The sequence below is a fragment of the Anabrus simplex genome, chromosome 10, assembly GCF_040414725.1.
Source record: "Anabrus simplex isolate iqAnaSimp1 chromosome 10, ASM4041472v1, whole genome shotgun sequence".
In the NCBI taxonomy this organism is placed as follows: domain Eukaryota; kingdom Metazoa; phylum Arthropoda; class Insecta; order Orthoptera; family Tettigoniidae; genus Anabrus; species Anabrus simplex.
In genome coordinates, this window is record NC_090274.1 from 64679352 (window position 1) to 64698411 (window position 19060).

A 19060-nucleotide genomic window follows, 5' to 3' on the forward strand; every position below is an offset into this window, starting at 1 on the left:
CGCAAGAAACCTAACAAGATGTTAAATTTTTAACTCCGTATTAACCAACTACTTGTTAGTATTTATTTAACACGTGTTGATGAAACCGGGCCTTAGTCATGTTATCTTTCTGTATTATTTGGTATGCTGCAAAGGCTCTTTACAATATTCACAAATGGGATTTTTTATTTATGCATTTTTGTGACCATTTTTTTTATCCTAGCTTAAACCATTATAACAAGTTTTTATTCATGTTCCTATACAAGTCATATTCTCACCTCCCTGAAGGGGTTAAAAGGTCATGTCATAAAATTCATACATGTTTCAACTCTAAAGCCTCCGTGGCTCAGGCGGCAGCGTGCCGGTTTCTCACCGCTGGGTTCCGTTGTTCAAATCCAGTTCACTCCATGTGAGATTTGTGCTAGACAAAGCAGAAAAAGGACAGGTTTTTCTCTGGGTATTCCATTTTCCCTGTCATCTTTCATTCCAGCAACACTCTCCAGTATCGCTTCATCTCACCTGTCAGTCATTAATCATTGCCCCAGAGGAATGCTTCGGCAGCCATCACAATTCCCATCCTCGCCACTAGATGGGGGCTTCATTCATTCCATTCCTGACCTGGTTGAATGACTGTAAACAGGATGATTTATTTTTAAATATACAAATAGGGTTGAAACATGTATGAATTTTATGATATGACCTTTTAACCCCTTCGGGGAGGTGTGAATAATTTGTATTGAATTGGAGGATGAATAAAAACTTATATTGTTACTATTCAGCATTGTCAATACAGAATGAAGCTAATATTATTAAAAACTTGAACCATGTTTGGTGATTCTAGCTTGATATTGTGAAGCTAACTCAGGACAGGTTATACTAAGGAATGCTTCTTCTTGAGGATAAACCCACCAAATTATTAGTAAACAATAAAGAACTGCTAGTATTACTACACCATTTTAGTGTATTTCTGTTATGTGCTTCTTTCCTTCAGATATTTCATTAATTCAGTAATTATTTACTGTAACACCAAGAATATCTTTTTAACATTCCCAACTGTTAATTGGTTTCTAGAGATGCTCTCATGTATTTCTTTTTTGGAAACTCTGGTGTTTTCCAATTCCTGTATCCTTTTGTTCTGTTATGGAATTGTGGCACTACTACTCAGGATGTCCTTTTGCTTTCATACCGCCTGTTGTGATCCACTTTTTATCTTATTAAATTTGTCATTCCACAGTTTGTTATTCCACATAAAATAGGTAAATTTTTTAGGAGTGAAGATGGTTTTTACTCTTCAGTTTAACAAGGAAGTAAAAGTGACAAGAGTAGACTAATAAAAATGGGCAGTAACTCTGCCTTTGTGAATTTATGAAATGTTCTTCATGCTTACAGTTCCTTCATTGCCTTATATTGGACTGAGACATTTCTGACCAGCCTGACTTTTGATTTTCTCAAGTCCTATTACATCTCCTTCATCAAGATGTAGTACCTTACACCGAGTGACTTATTTTTAGCTATGAATCAACTTCTTTGCAGGAAATTTCACTGTTGGCTGAAGGGATACAGCAGAAAGAAAGAATGTGCAGTACGTAAAATAATTAATTGAAATTAAAAGTTATATAATATATTAATAATTTATTACTTTGTTGTATGAGTTTATTATGTTGAATGTATGGAGCTCTTCATCAAACTCGTTGCTTGTCAGAATGCTGCTGTGTGTCTTGATTGTGCTACTCCCGCCTGGAGTAGTAAAATCAAATGGGTTGTGGACTTCTCTTTGATAAAACAGTACTGAACTGTGGTTTTTATTTTTTTTACTTTTTTATTATTTTTTAAAATTTTTAATTTCTTAATTGTTCATTTGAATTTTCTTATACAAATGCTCAGTTCAGGATTGTTGATTGCGCTTAAGCGAGTGCCTACGTTCCTACCTCTCTTCACAGAGTTGTTCCTACTTCTCTTCGGAGATGTGTGCGCTGTGCGATAACCTTTCGCTAGAAATGATCTATTTATGATGTATGTAGATTTTCTGGGGATAATGAAAAATCCTTACAGATCCTGGAATCTAAAAATAGTGTAGGTAACTAGAAGGCATGAGATAACTACATCAGTGTAGTAATATATCTACATACTTACATAGAAGATCATATGAGCAATAACGTGTGTGCTGTTCGGCCTGTTGATCACTGTTACTGAAGTAAATCTCAGATTTTGTCTTATACAAGCTCAGAAATTTTGCCAGTCTCTTATAGCATAATTGTATGTTCATGAATGACCATGCTTTCTTCACAAAACTCTTAGAAATTGTATTCCAATCTTAAATGCTACGCAATATTGATTAGTACTGAAGTGAAATATAATTGTGAACATTCTGGAGGGCTATATTCTGGAATAATTCAATCTAGTCATCTGTGTGTGTTTTAGGTTGAATTTTACTATGACCAAGTTTGCTTCAACTTTTGACAACACCTTTCCATGATATATGTTGGTATAATTAAGGTTTGTACACAAAGTAGTATTCTGATCTAAATATTTCTGTGGAGAAAAATGTATATTCTTTCGTTCTCAAATACACAACTTCTTTATGATTCATAGGACAAGGATGGCATTGAGCTAACCATTATTTAGAATAAATATAGGTTTGAATCCTATGATCAGCCATCCTTGAAAATGTTCTGTATTGTTTGGCACTTCAAGACTAGAATAGAACGTGTGTTCTTATAAAGCACATCTGCTATCTTCCCAGTCTTATTTAAATATTTACACTAAGCATCTGATGAGTGTTACCAGAGGCAGCGAATTGAACTATTAGCTGTAAACCTAATGGCACAGTCCGTTACCGTAGCGTGAGGGGTACAGTCACAACACTAGTGAATTGTCTTACGAATTCTATCATCATCATGAAAAGTCTTCAGAGATTAGTTTTTTGTTTTCTGTGTTGGTTAACAGAACTGTAGCTCTTAATTGAATGGAAATGCCTCTAAAGAAATCACACGAAGTGACCCATTCTCGCGACGTAAAACAGATTGTAAAAAAAAAAAAATTGATCCATTCTCAGAGTAGCAAGGCCATTTACTGCTCGGAAATTCCTTAAGGAGAGAAGATCTATGCATTCTATTACAGAAACCTGTGGAAAGGACTGCTAAAGCTATAGATAGAAATGAGAAGACTGTACATAACATTGCTAGGCAGTGTGAAAAGACGGATATGGGCGGAAGTCAAATCCTAACTCCAGGAAAACGTCGACTCCACACGAAGACAGAACTCTATTCTGATGAGGAAAGTGTTAAACTCTCTTGGAGTATTATGAAGTACAGAAAGAAAATTATACCTAATGCAATCTCATCACTGTTAAAAAAATAGATAATTTTTTCAGGGAAGAGAGATACGTTTTGGAGCTTTGCATCTTTCTTTTCTGAAGTGCCAGGCTGCTTCAAGCTGTGTTACATTAAGAGAAAAAAGAAATCTTGAACACTTACAGTTTATCAAATTTGAACCTTGCAGATTTCATTGTTAGCTCCCAAGTAGTTAACCATATTAAATCATTTCTAGATATAATGCCAGATATGTTGTTGACTGTTGATTAATTCTTGTGTGTGTCCAGAAATATAATATTTTTGGTAATCGGCTGTGTCTTGCCTGAAGCATTTCATCTATACATGGGTACGTAATTTTTCTTATCTTGTGGCAGCAATGTTAAGTCAGTGATCCTGTAACAGGCTTCTAGGTTTGAGGATGTTCATTCTGAAGCACAATATGTTGCTAGCTATGAAATTTGGAATAATTATTGCCAATTTTTTACTTTCATAATTGTTACCAATTTCTAAACTTCCGAAACATGCACGTTTATTGCTCATTTTATGCGACACTGCTGCTTTATAATTGAAATTCAACTACAATATCTTCTCAAGGTTGAGGCTAAAGTATTTTTTGAATAACATTTTTGACATGTTTGTGAACCAGTATTTCAGCTTATGGTCTATTCCACGTTGAAATATTGGTAGCATTTTTGTGTGTATTGCAATACATTCGTTGCTGCGTTCCGCCACAGACACAGGCGAGGGGAAACTTTCAGGTGTACATGGCATGTATGGAAGTCTATTGAAGTAAAATTGGTTTCTGAATATAAAACTTGACGAGTGCATTGCTCATTTTATTGATGTTGGAGAAACATCTGATTTTTCTCTTAGGGAAACTGGTTCACATGCCTTGAAAATGCTTTGTGGTTTTACCTTCCTCCTTTCTCTCTTTTTTTTTTCATTTAACATTTTGAATATATTGGTTTCCATTTCAATTTTCTTAGCTGTTGGATACTGCTATAGTTAAGAGTCAGGATTTTACAAGTAGGAAGATTAGTAGTTCACATGCACATTTTACAAATTTTCCACTCTTGAAACTTATATTGGTTGGCTTTTTAAGTTACCACATCTGAGGCCTTCTTGCAGCAATGTTCTTACACAAATGTCAATATCCTATCACTTAGTCCTTGGCTTGGTTGGCTCTACAAATTTTCATTTGTATTCAGGAAAGGGTAGGTTACGTGTAACCTCAGGATTTCTCAGAGTGATCTTACTGTACAGTATTAAAGGGCTGTACATTGTATAGTAATTAAAGACTAGGTACTTTATAATTCTACTGAGGTATATATTGAAAGCTAATCTCTCTTTCTTTTAATACCGTTGTATGTAACTTTGTGGGATACAGAAGTGTAATTTGTCTTTTGCTCTACCAAGGAACATTCAACCCATAATGATTTTAGCATTTCAAAGACCTGGGTATATGTAGTTTTCTCATTCTAACGAATGGTCGATGCCTTCCATACAGTACATCGGTTCTGAGAGACCAGTTATGTTGTAGTTAGGCTTTTCAGGTGTCTTTGCTGGTGGGACCTAGTGTTTACAGTTCACTACGTCGTCTGGTATAGGCTAGAGCAATTTTGTTACTTTCAATGATATGTCTCTGTCTTATACTTGGCTTTGACACTATGAAAGTGACTGAGGTATGAGTGATGCTAGTAATGCTATTCCTTTTGCAGCCAGTCCCTGCTATGAATGGTGTGAAACTGTTGCTCATAGGGTCGGTTTAAGCATGCATTTCAGTGGGCTTGGCAGACTGATATGTAATAGCAACTTTTGGCTCAATGAGGAAAGCAACGGGAAACTACATCACGCCTCATTTCCCTATAGAGCATCCAGCATTAAGAAAAGACTACAGGCCTTATGGGCTTTTACTTCTATTGGTGTTACCCACTTTAGTTCTACATATATATAAAAATTATAATGAATTCCTATCAAAATGTATAATTTTTATTATGAAACAAGCATTGGTTGTGCCATACAATACTAAAGAAGACGTAAAATCATTTTGATATCTTTGAGTTTATCCTTTTAAATATCGTATATGCGGTTCAGTACACGGAACAGCCGGCCATGCTTGTCGCATTGCGCGCCACATTTCAGCATGTAGTGCGGAAGTGTGTACAGTAGACAACTTGTGTAATAACTCAGCTTAACCACTGTGAATCATCATTGGTGAGGTCAGTGCGGCATGTTTCCCTTTTTGTGTGTGTCACTCATTACAATGATTGGGAGATATTTGGCAGAGTGAAGTGATCGTCTTCCTGGGGCGCATAGTGTTTTTTTATAAATACAGTATATTGTTTCATTTTTCGTGTATTGCATTGCTTTTGGTTGTGTGTATCGTGTATTGTTTTTGTCTGTTTAGTATTTTTTATATAATCAGTCAGTGAGTAATACATTTAAATTATAGCTGAACATGAGAAAAGGATAAGTAATAAAGTTGTCAGGAGAAAGGAACGGCAAATGGTGCTTAATTCATTTTCATGTTTGAAACAAAACATCCAGGACGAAGTGTAAACTGAGTAGTAGATAAAGCCGCAAAGTTTTTAGGAATTTCGAAGACTTCCGTCTTCAAAATAAGGAAGGAAGCCAACGAAGGGCCAATTCAGAGTCCCAGCAAGAAGCGGGAAAGGAAAAAGTTAATTCGCAGTAATTCCAGACTCATTAAATACCATGATTTTGTCAGAAGTGGAATACGGCTCACTGTTCATGAACCGCCAACTCTGAACACAATCCTCACTTCCGTAAACAGCAACCCCGAACTACCTGATTTTAAGAAATCATACGAATAGGTCATTCAGCATTCTGTATTTTATGTTGCGGAAGAATATTTAAGTTATCGTATTTTGTGATAAACATGAAGCCCTTGCATCTGTTGTCACTTACGAGTAAATTTATCTGAAATGAGCTGAAGGATACATCACTGAGACAGAGATATCTTGCCGTCAGCTTCCTGTGTTGTAACCACACAGTATTTGCCTTAATAATGAAATGTTTCTGGGGGCTAATAGACTCAGCACTGCGCTCCCTTAAAGCAACAACGATCATGAAACTTTCTCAGATATGAGACAAGACAATCATTTCGGTTTCTGGACATGCATATTATTATTATTATTTAGTTCGCATCCCTGCATGTTCAAACTCTTACTCTATTTCGAATGATACAGTCAGTCAGTGGGCTATTATCCTTAGAAACGTTATGGCAAAACGAAATTTCATTAATGACTGGAGATAATCTGGCATTTATATTATTATTAGTCTTGCAACAGCTGTACCAAGCGTTGTATAATTTTATGTCATCACTGTATTTCACAAGCAGTGTTTGAGCCGCGGTGAGTGAGCGAGTATGGCAACAGTGGAAGGCAGCAGGCCCATAAGGCCTGTAGTCTTTTCTTAACTCTGGATGCTCTATAGCACACCTCTTCAGTGATGCCTAGGCCATCTATGACAGCTGATGGCAGAGCTGTTGAGGATCCAACCAGCCTTCAGGCTGATGACTAAATATACATACAGGCTTTTCAGTTTAACAGTAATTGCTGCTAATAGTTGTAGGCAATTCGTAAAGGCTAAAGTAAATCTGGTTATTAACAAAGTGTTGCAGAACTTGATAATAACGGTTTGTTATTTTGAAGTAAAACAGTTTAATTTAGAAGTTTCGGAACTACAAACTATGTCTTTGTTAGCTTTACGAGGTTCCATTTCATTACCGAGAAATCGTTGCCACGTGTTATAACTCTTATAGTTTGAAGACATTATGAGAATAATATATTCAACAAAAATAATGTAAACCAAAATTATAATTTCATTCGTTTCATTATGCTTTGTCCATTGTGGCAACCTTCAACTGAGGGAAGTTTTATAAATAAATAAAATTGGCAAAATTGCCTTTTGTAGCATTTAATTCGGCTGTAACACTGAAATCAGATTATTTTATGTTTTAAATGGAATTAACTTCCGGTCATAATCAGCAGTACTGTAGTTGTAGCAGCTGTAAGGTGCAAACATTCGGGCTAATCTTATTAATATTTTGTAGACTGGTGAAACTACAAATTGTGGCAGTGTGACCAGAATTTCAATGTGTGTTGGATGGTATTTTTTTCTTCAGCATCTGTATACATTAAAAAATATTTTTATTCTGTAGATACCAATCTCTTGAGAAGATCTGATAGACTTCTATCCTGCTTCGAATGTAATAATCCTGGTGAGATATAAAGAATGAGCTGCTTGTGGTTCTCTTCTTTTGATATATTTTGATGACATTATTTGTTGAAAGATGAAATACGGGTGTAGGTATAACTATGAACCATATCCTCCCTTTATGTCTCACCTTTGACAGTATGAAAGAAACAAAACAAATGTTGGTTATTGTTAACTAATGTGTGGTCCTCTTATTGTCTCTCCCCTGCAGCCAGCGGTCGCTTCCCGCAGATGATGGCGAGCTTTACTGTCGGCAGCTACACATGTACGGGGGTATTTCCTTCTCCAGCAAGTACAGGATATCTTGGCCATGTACACATGTGATGTTGTTGCACATTGGAAGATTTTCTTTTTAAGGAAGCTATTTCTTTTTCATTTTTTTTAAAAGAAATCTGATAGGCAGTTCTCATAAACTTCCCAGTTTCTCAGATTTCTGTTCTTTCTATACTGCTTTTGTTTTATAGTTTACTTATAATGGCACAGACACCTCTAGTGGGGATAGATTTTCCATTAACTAATAAGTATTACAAAATTTGGTAATATTCTTAAAGTCCTGCACATATATGGGAACTAAAATGTTTTCAGGAATATTTTCTGTGAATCTTGTAAGAATCGTGATATTGTGGGGTTTTATTATAGATATACATTCAGTGAATTTTGGATTAATTCTTTTTGCAACTTTCCAGACTGCTAATTTAGTTGCAAATTTCATATCCTTTCATAGAATTTCTGAAAGTTTTCTAACCTTAAAATTGTAGGCACATTAAATGGAGGTAGCAAAATTTTTATTTCTGCATTTTAGTCTCAATATCTGCATTCAGTGTGAACAACTATTAATGCACAGTATATGAATTTACTTAATGTGAAGAGGAACCGATCATCTTGGTTAATACGGTGAATGCCCTGTCATTTAATTTATTATCTGATTTAAAAGTTCTCCCAATGTGCAACAGCATATCCTTCCCTCCCCATAGTTAGGGTAAGCCACATGTGCGCTGCTGCGTTCACCGCGCTCCTCACAGCCTTACTTCTGCCATGATGGACGTCGTCGGATGATATCAACCCAGCCCAGGAAATCTTTTTTCTTTTCTAGGAATCTTGGATCATAGATTTTGTATTGATGACTGATAATAAGCTGGCTATTTACATATGCTAAAAAGTTATCATTTATACATGATCTATTTCAATCATTTTTGGGAAGTAAGAAAGTAATTTTGTCACAACTTTCTGACAGCTGACTAGTGAGAAAGTTGTTTTAAGCTTTTCACAATTATTAGTGAATTATTATTTATGAATGACATTGGGCTAATGATTTGCTCATCAGTCAGTCATGAATGGCAACTTCTTTTCATTTTGTAACTGGCCAGTTTTGTCATAATTTTCTTTCAGATTTACAATATAATTCTTGTTTCAGTTCTTCTTCCAGACGGTGCCACTGTTACAGTTGGTTACCCAAAGGAAGAGGGTCTTTTAGATTGATAAATGTATGCGCTGCGCCTTCCCTGTATTCGTAGATCCTCTGCAATTGCGCTGCGCCTTTCTGCGAACATACCTCCATCTTTCATGTGCATTGCGAAGTCCTATTCTGATGTCCCTTAAAACAGCGCTGCGCGTAGTGCTTCTGTTAAAAGGATATTTTCATTTTAGCAAGGAACACCACATTTGCTGATTTTGTTGCCAACATTTGTTGATGTCTTGACATAGTTTTATTGATTTTATTTAAGGATGAATTGGCCCTTCAATCTTTGTTGATGTTAAAGAATTATTGTCATCTTCAAGCCTTATTATGCAAGTTTGGATCAGTACCTTCAAAATATTTGAACTCAAAGGGACTGATTTTGACATGCAGGTATCCGGACAGGCAAGTATGAGCAGCTCATACATAAGCTGTTCAGTGACTGGTATCAGAACACAGCAAGGAATTTTAATTTGTAAGCCATTACTGTATTGTTGTTAGAGCTAGCAATATAGAGGTTGCATCAAGACCATTACACCATTCTGTTATACCATTCTGTTGGATTGATAGTGAAGGGGAAAAAAGAAAAAGTTACGGAAAACTGTTAAAGGCTGTGCCTCGACATGCAGAATTCTGGCTCTCCAGTTCATGACACTCCAAATTAGATAAGCTGGTGATTTAACGAAATTCTTTTATGGGAGAAGACCCTGGATGAAATAATTATATTTACCTGCATAATAAACACAATTTTAAGACTAAAAATCTGGCTGTGTAAATTGGTCACATGTAAAATTATTGTGCCAGTTTACTTCTGAACGTCCTAGAGCATAAGCATACATCTTGCAAGTTGAACACAGGTTTGAAGTGGCGTGGGATGCCAAAAATATATTATTTCTGTTACGAGCTGATAAAAACACATGAAGCAAAATATATGTGAGTTTGCTAAGGTACTTATGCCATCGTATGTTTAATGTACTAGCAAAAAGAAGAAAATTGTTATATTTTTATACTATTCATTGTCGCTCCTGCGGAAGGAACTGCTTCTGGCATCACCACTTGCATCTTTCAAGAGCAAATCATCTCCACTCCCATCTAACTTGTTCAAGGTTTTCATTTTTAATGACAGTGAAATCTCATTGGTGCATTCCTCATTAACACGTTTTCTCGCTTCGCACATCATAAATTCTAAGTTCGGATTCTAATAATAATTAATCTATATAAAATTGCCTCGCTTATTGCATTATGAATTTTCGCTATTACTGCTTAGTAGGAACTCCCTTAAAATGTTCTTTGTCATTCCCTGTGAAAGGAACCTGATTTTGAACACAGATAAGAGCCCTCGCCATAGGAGGTAGACATTCAAAGATAAAGGTATAGGATTTTCCACCTGTTCAGTACAACTTCAAATGTGATATAAATTAAAATGTCACATTTTATTATTAATTTTTATGTACCGGTTTTGGCATTTTTTATGCCGTCGTCAAATTAAGGTTAAGCAAACAAGGACATTGAGTAAATTACATATATATATATATATATATATATATACACACACAAATAAACCTTCTAAAAGTCTAGCAATTCAAAATATTGTACAGCTAGTACAGTGAGTGGTAGCAAATATTTGTCACATGATAGCCTGCCTACAGATTAGGAACATAATCATGTGAAGTTGACTAGGGTGGTGCATATTTATCTTGCGATATTTGGTTTAGGAAAAGGTCGTGAAATTGCTTACTTGGACTAGCACCTGCATCCTTAAACGAGTAGAGGTAGTGCCAATGTTGAAACTCGCACCTGTTGAGTTTCGACTCAAGTTGGTCGAAGTTTTGCAACATTCAAAATGGTGGCCAAAGTTATTCTCTTACACAGTCGAGTGTAACCTCCAAGTTAATTCAAGGTAGAATAATGTGTGTGACGAGAACACAATGTTTAATAACCCACTGGTCCAAAATATAAGGCTTCAACAGACATTTATTTTAGAAAGAGAGTAATCTGCAATCATATGTTGATACTGTTATGGGCCCATTGCAACTGTTCTCATATTTGTTGCCTGGTGTTTTTCACACTTTTTTTAAATACTCTTCTCTCATCTTTAGAAATGGTAGATATAACTTTCACTATACCCACACATACAAGACATAAAATGCACTCTTATCAGTAAAAAGTTATAAAGTGTTTCCATATCCTTGCTGGATAGTTTTTGTATTCAATAGTATATTTTCTCACCTTACATATTCTCTTTCCTTGTCCCTTCAGAAATGTCTCAAGGCTTTTACTGTAATCATATCCCAGGTGCACAGTATCCACTGACAAAGAAGTTCCACGTATGGTTTCTGTGTCTTACCTGTTAGAGTAAGGTCGTGCACACTTTCTGCCATCCAGCCCTGATAGACGTACATAGTCCTTCAAAAGCTTATTTGCTGATATCTCTAGGGGTTGAAGTATAAGGGTCACTCCACCACGAATATCAGCCAAATCAATTTTCATAGTTTCCAGGAACTTCTGGTATCATCTGTCAAGTGGCCACGAAAGCTGTCCAACGAGAGAAGATAGGTATCCAGGTCGAGTCTTCCAAACCGGTTGTATCCAATGTCCCTCACCGTTGTTCTTGCCCACTAATGTTGATCCCTTGTGTAAATTTATCTTTTGTCATGATTTTTCGTTTTTGGAACTTCATATGGCAGAAGTTTTCTGCCGTACTGTAACTGCAAGCATTACCATGCTATTCTCGCTTTGATTCGTTTGTACAACTCTTGTTTTACCTCTCATATTGACTGACTTTGTGGCATATTAAAGCTGATAGTCCGGTCTGTGTTCCTGATTTGAGAAAGCAAATAATTATTTTTCTCTACACTTATCACAAAGCTTATGCAGCTGAGACCTGGACAATGACAAGTATGAAAAAGAATAGAATTCAAGCCACTGAAATGAAATACTTAAGAAGTATGATAGGAAAGATGGAATGGGAAACAAAGATATTAGAGAGGAAGTCAGAATAAAAACCTAAATGAGTGAATAAACTAAGATGGTTTGGACATATAAAGAGGGTGGAGGAGTGAATACAGTAATACCAAAGCAGATCACGGAGATAAATTTAGAAGGAAAGAGAGCGAGTGAGATACCTAGAACAAGGTGGATCAATTCAGTAACGAGGAGTGCGAGGAGGAGAAGTCTGGACTGGGGCAAAATGGTGGAAGGAGAGGGAAAGTTGAAGTGCCATAAATATACCAACCCGGCAGGAGCTTGATATGGGGAGATGATGAGGAGGAGGGGAAAGTGTGTAGTTTTCGGCACGTAATTCAGAATCAGTTAGCTGTGGATATTGCTGTGATCACCTAGATGGGTTATGTAAATGGAGTACTTTGAAATTGATGCTCGGGCTTTTTAAGTCTGGATTGCAATTTAACCATTCTCATTCAGATGTACTCATTTATGAAGTGTGTATTATCTTCGTTTACCTAAACCATTCAGTACTAGTGGTAATGAGGTTGATAAATTCTCCTCTAATTTATGGTGATTAATATTGTAATACCTGCCATTTACATATTTGTATTATTAACTAGTTTGTTAAGAAGTGTAAGGCAAGAGTTTCTCTACAAATTTGTTTGATAATGAATTAGAAAATAAAATTTCCAAGTTCAGATTTCAAGTTACAAGTTTTGTGATAAATGTGTACACCAGCTCGTACTGCGATAGGCTTTACAGACTTGTACTTTTCTTTGTAAGTTAGGTTTCTTGAGATGTGGTATGGTATAGACAATCAAGAGAGTCTGTGATGACCATTGATTAAATATTCATTTAACATGTTTGGCAACACATCAGATTGTGTGTGGTGTTTTAAATCAATATCCTTATTTGCGCTTTTGCGATTTACATGTGGCTTGACGCGAAGGCGACTCCCTTTTCACTCCCTTTCTCTCTGTTTTTTTTTTTTTTTTAAAGAGTATGCATGTGGTAATGTATGAGAGTATGAATGATTTGGGGGAAATTTCATTGATGGAAGTTGTTTTTTACATGCTGGTGAAGAAATAATGTAGAATGACATAATTATGAGGCCTATAAACTGTGTATTTCAAATTCTCTTAATTTATGATTTTTTAATTTAAAAAATTGACTTTCTATCTTGACTTTTAAAGTTATATTCAATAGACTGAGTTGGACAGTTGGTTAATTATGTACATTCGGTACTCAAATTTAATAATTTGATCCCACCTCAGGCTGATGACAGTTCAGTAGGTATTTTCAGGCATTACTTTCCCTTAATTATGGGTTGGAAATTCATAACTAATGCGTTGTCAAACATGATACTAGAGTATTGTCCAGATCATAAATAATCTTAAATAAAAGAAACACTTAAAGAAAATCTCAAACTTCTAGTCAGGCAAGTTCTGTTGCTCATGGTCTACTGATATCGTATGAATTGAGCTTGTACTTAGAGATTAATTGAATACAAATGAAATATCTTACCACCCTTTCAATTTTTCAGGTTTGGACCTTGATTTGCAATATTGATGTCAATCATTGTTACCGACATAAATAGGAAATAATTTGTTCGTAGAAAAATGAAATGTATCTCCATTAAGAGAATAAATGCCTTTGAGATGTGGATGTTCCGAAGGATGTTAGGATCTCGTGGACTGACCCTGTCTCCAATGCTGCCGTACTCAAATGCGTGAGGAGGGAACGAATGTTGATGTGTACAATTAAGAAAGGAAATTGATCATGCAGGGTAAAATTGATGGATGTTGAGGTTGCAATCAAAGGAAACACTCTTGGCTGAGGACCTTATGAGATTGGACAGGACTAGATTCTAGTAGACTGATGAGGACAACCAAACATCGTACAGACTTCACTGTGATTGTAGCCAGCCTTAAGTAACAGAGAAGGCACTACAAGAAGAAGAAGGTAGAAAAATAGTATTTCATTCCTCTTGCCTAATCTGTGCCTTTTTCAATCAAGACTTTGCCCTGAACAACTGGTGACATTTGTTGTGAGATGATTCCAGGATTAGGATGTCGTTCTCTGCTGCCGCCTCCTCACAGGAGGTTGGCGACCATCTGCGAGTAGAGTAATTTTTCCTATTTTAATTTCCCATATCATAGCTGACATATTGTGGGTTATATCATAAATATTATTATAATATTTGTGATATACGTCATCTTCAATACGGAACCAAAATGAGAATAGTTACTTGTAAAATATTGTGGGCTGTCGAAGGTTCTGCATTCAGGATGATCTCCACCTACATGGACTTGCCTTCTGTCTTGACCTCTGTAGTCTGTTTTACCAGACTGTATTTCCATATTTGTCATTTCAGAAGATGTGACCGAAATAGGCTGCTTTCTTACATTTTATGAGGGTTAAGACTTCACATGATTTCCTCGCACGGCGGATTATCTCCTGATTAGTGACGTGGTCTTTTTCCTTTGTTTATGTGAAGAGCATGGAATTATCTAATTTTACTCAAATAATAAATATCTCAACTAATGTGACAATTAAATGGGAAACTGTAGGTATTGTGTCTAAATTAGCATCATCATCATCGGTTTGCCCTTCCAGCGAGCCGGGTAGGGTGTTTGAAAATGAGCATCTTCCAAAGTTTTCTATTCAAAAAGATTTTTCACCGAGCTCAATAGCTGCAGTCGCTTAAGTGCAGCCAGTATCCAGTATTCGGGAGATAATAGGTTCGAACCCCACTGTCGGCAGCCCTGAAAATGGTTTTCCGTAGTTTCCCATTTTCACACCAGGCAAATGCTGGGGCTGTACCTTAATTAAGGCCACGGCCGCTTCCTTCCCACTCCTAGCCCTTCCCTGTCCAATTGTCGCCATAAAACCTATCTGTGTCGGTGCGACGTAAAGCAACTAGCAAAAAGATTTTATTGTCCATGACATTCCCAATTCCATCCTCTTCTCTCCATGTCTTCTCTCAGTTGGTCCATCCATCTTTTTCTTGGTCTTCCAGCTGGTCTTCTACCTGATATTCTCTTTTCCAAATAAGAACATGTTAACCTTGTATATTCATTCGTTTAACATGCCCAAACCCTGCAAGTTAGAGGACCTAAGTCTTTCCTCCAACGATTCATTTAGACCTAGGTTAGATCGGATCTCATCATTTTTCACGTGATCAAGTCGTGGTTTTGGAGGGCAGTTCTAAGTAATTTAATTTCACAGGCTTGAATCCTACTACAATCCTTTGATGTTAGTGTGCGGGTTTCACTAAATTAAATATGAGAATTTTGAACATTATTTTCTTCTTCATAGCCAGACTTTTGACTCCCAAGTTGGCAGTTTCAACCCTGGTTCAGTCCACTGGAAGGTGCTCAGTTACGCCAGCCTTGTGTCTGAATATTTATCGATATATAAAAGAACTCTTGTGGGACAAAATTCTGGCCCCTCGGCATCTTTGAAAATCGCAAATGTAGTTGGCTGGACATAAAACCAGTAATATTATTATTATTATTATTATTATTATTATTATTATTATTATTATTATCATCATCATCATATTTTATTTACTTACACTGTCCAAACATATGGAATGGTTGTGAGACCATTGTAAACAAGTATGGTTGGGAGGAATAATTTTAGTTTCAAACTGAAGTTTGAAGAAAGAACATCTGAAAGAACGGAACCTGGGAAAGTGTTGTACGAGTCCCTATATAACATTTGGTAATAAACAAATTGACTGGATTTGAAAATTTCAGTATATAGGCCTCATATTATGCATTAAGAAAGTAAAATGAAAGGAAGGATTCAGGCTGCACCTGAAACTTGTGACTAAGTAGGAGTATGCGAATCTTGTAACAAGCAACTTTTTTCACCATTCCCCATAGTTATTCTTGGCATTTTATTGGAAGTAGGCTTGCTCATATTTCTTTTGTGCTGGCTTAGTTTTAACTTTTCTGTCAGTGAACAATGTGCAGTATATGAGTATGCCCTACATCATGTAAGACTACAGAATCTGCATCTAAAGGTGGTATTGGTAAATTCAGCAACTATTGAGATAGATATTTGTAATCATCCAAGAATTTAGTGATTTCTCTCCAACATTTTATTCTTTTACTGTAATTCGGTCACATATAGAAAGAATAGAATATACAGAAAAATGTCAGTGTTTGTTCATTCCATTATCCATTGAGAGCTGTTTCATAAAGAATATGTTTTGTTTAATGCAAAAGTACATTGGTCTGTATTAGAATGATGAAATATTATAAATGTGGACAGTGTAGCAATATCGACACTTACATGTGTTTTGATCCTAGAATTCAATGTAAGTTTTGTAAAACTTATTGCCAGTCTCCCGTTTCTGCAGCTACAACATATTTCCCTGGATAGGCAGTATAGACTGTTTTCCTCCATTAAATTTCATGGTGATGTTTCTATCACTAGATGTCGGTTTTGATGTCTACATCTTATTTACCAGAGGTCCGTATTATTTCAGGATTGTTTGGTTTTCAGTGGGCCTTGATCATGAATGGGAGCAGCTTAAAATAACTAAAAGTTCAAGTTCTGGTGATTGTGCAAACGGACAGTTGTTGCCGATGTTGCACTGAATGTGGACATCCTTTTCACACAACTCTTCCCGTAATTTCCAAGATTAATGGTAGTTCTTCAGTAAATTTACTCTTGTATAATTACGTTTTACATTTTCATGTCAGGGAGTGCGATTAAATTAGCTTACGAATTGTGGTTACTCTCGCCACCCCTCTGTTCTAAATTATAATTTATACATATTTTTCTATTTATACTTCCTTATCATTGAATGTTTCTGTCATATTTTGAGACTTTTTTTAATCTCGTAGAATTTGGGGAGCATGTTTAAAATTAGTTTTCACTTGAGCCGTTTACTTCCCACGTCGACTGTCTATTTGCGAATAACGCCACAAATCAATGTTTTTACTTCTTATACTGACAAAAGTGGAAAATTACTACAAAAATGTAGAAAAACCTGGCCTTCTATACACAAGGAAGTGTTTTTAAAAGGCTTAATATCATTACTAATAATATCAATGCACATAATATTGTTCAGTTAAATTTTTCATACTTTAAATTTTAGTTTATTTTTATTCTGTTTGCTATTTTGGAATATGGAAGACTTTTTGTGTTTTTAAAATGACCTAACATCTGCGTTCTCTTTTTCGATGAAAATAATTCCAATTTGATTTATTGATGATTGATAATTCTTGTAACTATGTTGAAATTTTTTTTCAGATTAAAATTTATTAAAAACGGGAGAACTATTTAAATACGATTCTAAAAATATGTAATCACTGATTTGGAGTAGAAAAGTAGCAAAATATTCGTTTCAAAATTTTGTTTTAGCAATATTGGTTTGCTTTTGTATCGTTTACCATGTTATAAAGCAATACTTTGTAAATAAATTCTTTTTGTCATTGGTCATGAAAATTTGACTAATTTTTTCCCAAAAGCATTATATAGGCTTGTCTACATTCTTCCAAAAATTTACTGCGTGTTCGAACTTAAACCTTTAAATTTCTCAGAACTGCAAATATGGACTTACACCACATGGGAAATAAACAGCTCTGTTGATAATTTTTATAATGAAAATGACCTGTTAAATTACTTCAGAATTTCCGTGACTTGATCTATAGTTTTTAATTGTTTAGAGAAAAAATGTACCAGTACCAACAGATGATGCAGGTTTAATTTTGTTTAGCTTAAAACTGTTCTCATAGATTGTAATTTTTCTTGTATTTCCTAGTAGTGTCTTAATTCATTTGTGATTTTGTGTTTTCTTTGTTTGCATTCTGTCCTAACCCATTCATCAAACAGGGTTTTCTAAAGGGTGGAAAGAAACATTCATGAGTGGTGAGCAAGAACCATGGGTGTTCCGAGGGGGTCTTACTGCTGATTTACAGGTGTGTACATTTGGAACTGTACCTTTAAAATCAGAATTGTATGTTAGGGTTGTTATCCTTTGTTTAGATGTATTGGGCCGATGCATAAGTTCGTGCGGTTCTTATATTTTATTTTACTGTCGCTGTCAAGCACTGTAACTCACGATCACTCATTGATGTGATGTATTCACCTCCACTATGACCTTCTGCCAACGTTCAGGTAGCAGTTGAATGCCTCGCCTGTAGAACTGTTTTGGTTTTGACTGGAAGAAATCTGTTAGCCATTGGTCTAGAGAAGCTTCGTCAGGAAACACTTGCCCCTGAATGTTGTTATAAAGAGAGCAGAAAAGATGGAAATCTAAGGGGACAAGGTCAGGGATGCGGAGGATGAGGAAGAGGTTCCCAGCCAAGTTCAGCAATCCCACCTTTGGTCAATTACGCTGTATGTGGACGAGCATTATCATGGAGCAATAAGACTGGTTGTTGTCTTTGTCTTTTGTTGTCAACAGCAACGGCAAGTCGTCTTAACTGGTCACTATACACAGCAGAGGGGGTCATTATATTTTTCGGAAGAAGTTCATGGTGAGGAATGCCATCTTTATTCCACCAAACACACATGATTTTCTGTGAATGGTCACTATCCTTAGCACGGGAAGTTGCTTTCTTTGATGGGCTAAGCCAATCTTTCCTCTTCTTCATGTTGACATACAGGCACCATTTCTTGTCACCGGTGACAATGTTTGAAAAGAATGCTTCGTGCCCATCACAAGCCAACCGGTGCTGGGCAAGCAATGACGAACAGATGTTTACTCATTGATTTTTAGCACATGTGGTACCCACATACCCAGTTTCTGTACCTTAGCCATCGAATGCAAATGGCGTACAATAGTTGACTGATCACATTTAAAAACTTGCGCCATTTCCCACATTGTTTGACGAGGATTCCCATGAAGCAACTCATTCAAGCGATTTTAGTCAAAATCTGAAAGTCGTCCAGAACATGGATCATCAGACAAGTCAAACCGTCCTGCTCGAAAGCGGAAAAGCCATTTCTGTGGTGTTCTTTCAGCAATTGCTTCATTCCCTTACACTTCACAAATTGTTCTCGCAGCTCCTGCTGCACTGGATCCTCAGTTTAACTCAAAGAGTAAAATGTGTCGGAAATGCTCACTTTTCTCAACTTGACATTCCATATTCGTTTGAAATGTACA

The 19060-nt window shown here is 36.1% G+C and overlaps 1 protein-coding gene across 1 annotated transcript in view; it reads left to right on the plus strand.

Annotated features, from left to right (window-relative positions):
* Positions 1-19060, plus strand: part of Oga (O-GlcNAcase) — a 226814-nt gene that overhangs the window by 161390 nt on the left and 46364 nt on the right. Inside the window, exons 13-14 of the mRNA XM_067154884.2 lie at positions 7744-7797; positions 17785-17870. Coding sequence (XP_067010985.1) covers positions 7744-7797; positions 17785-17870 — 140 coding nt within the window. The remainder of the gene's footprint in view (positions 1-7743; positions 7798-17784; positions 17871-19060) is intronic.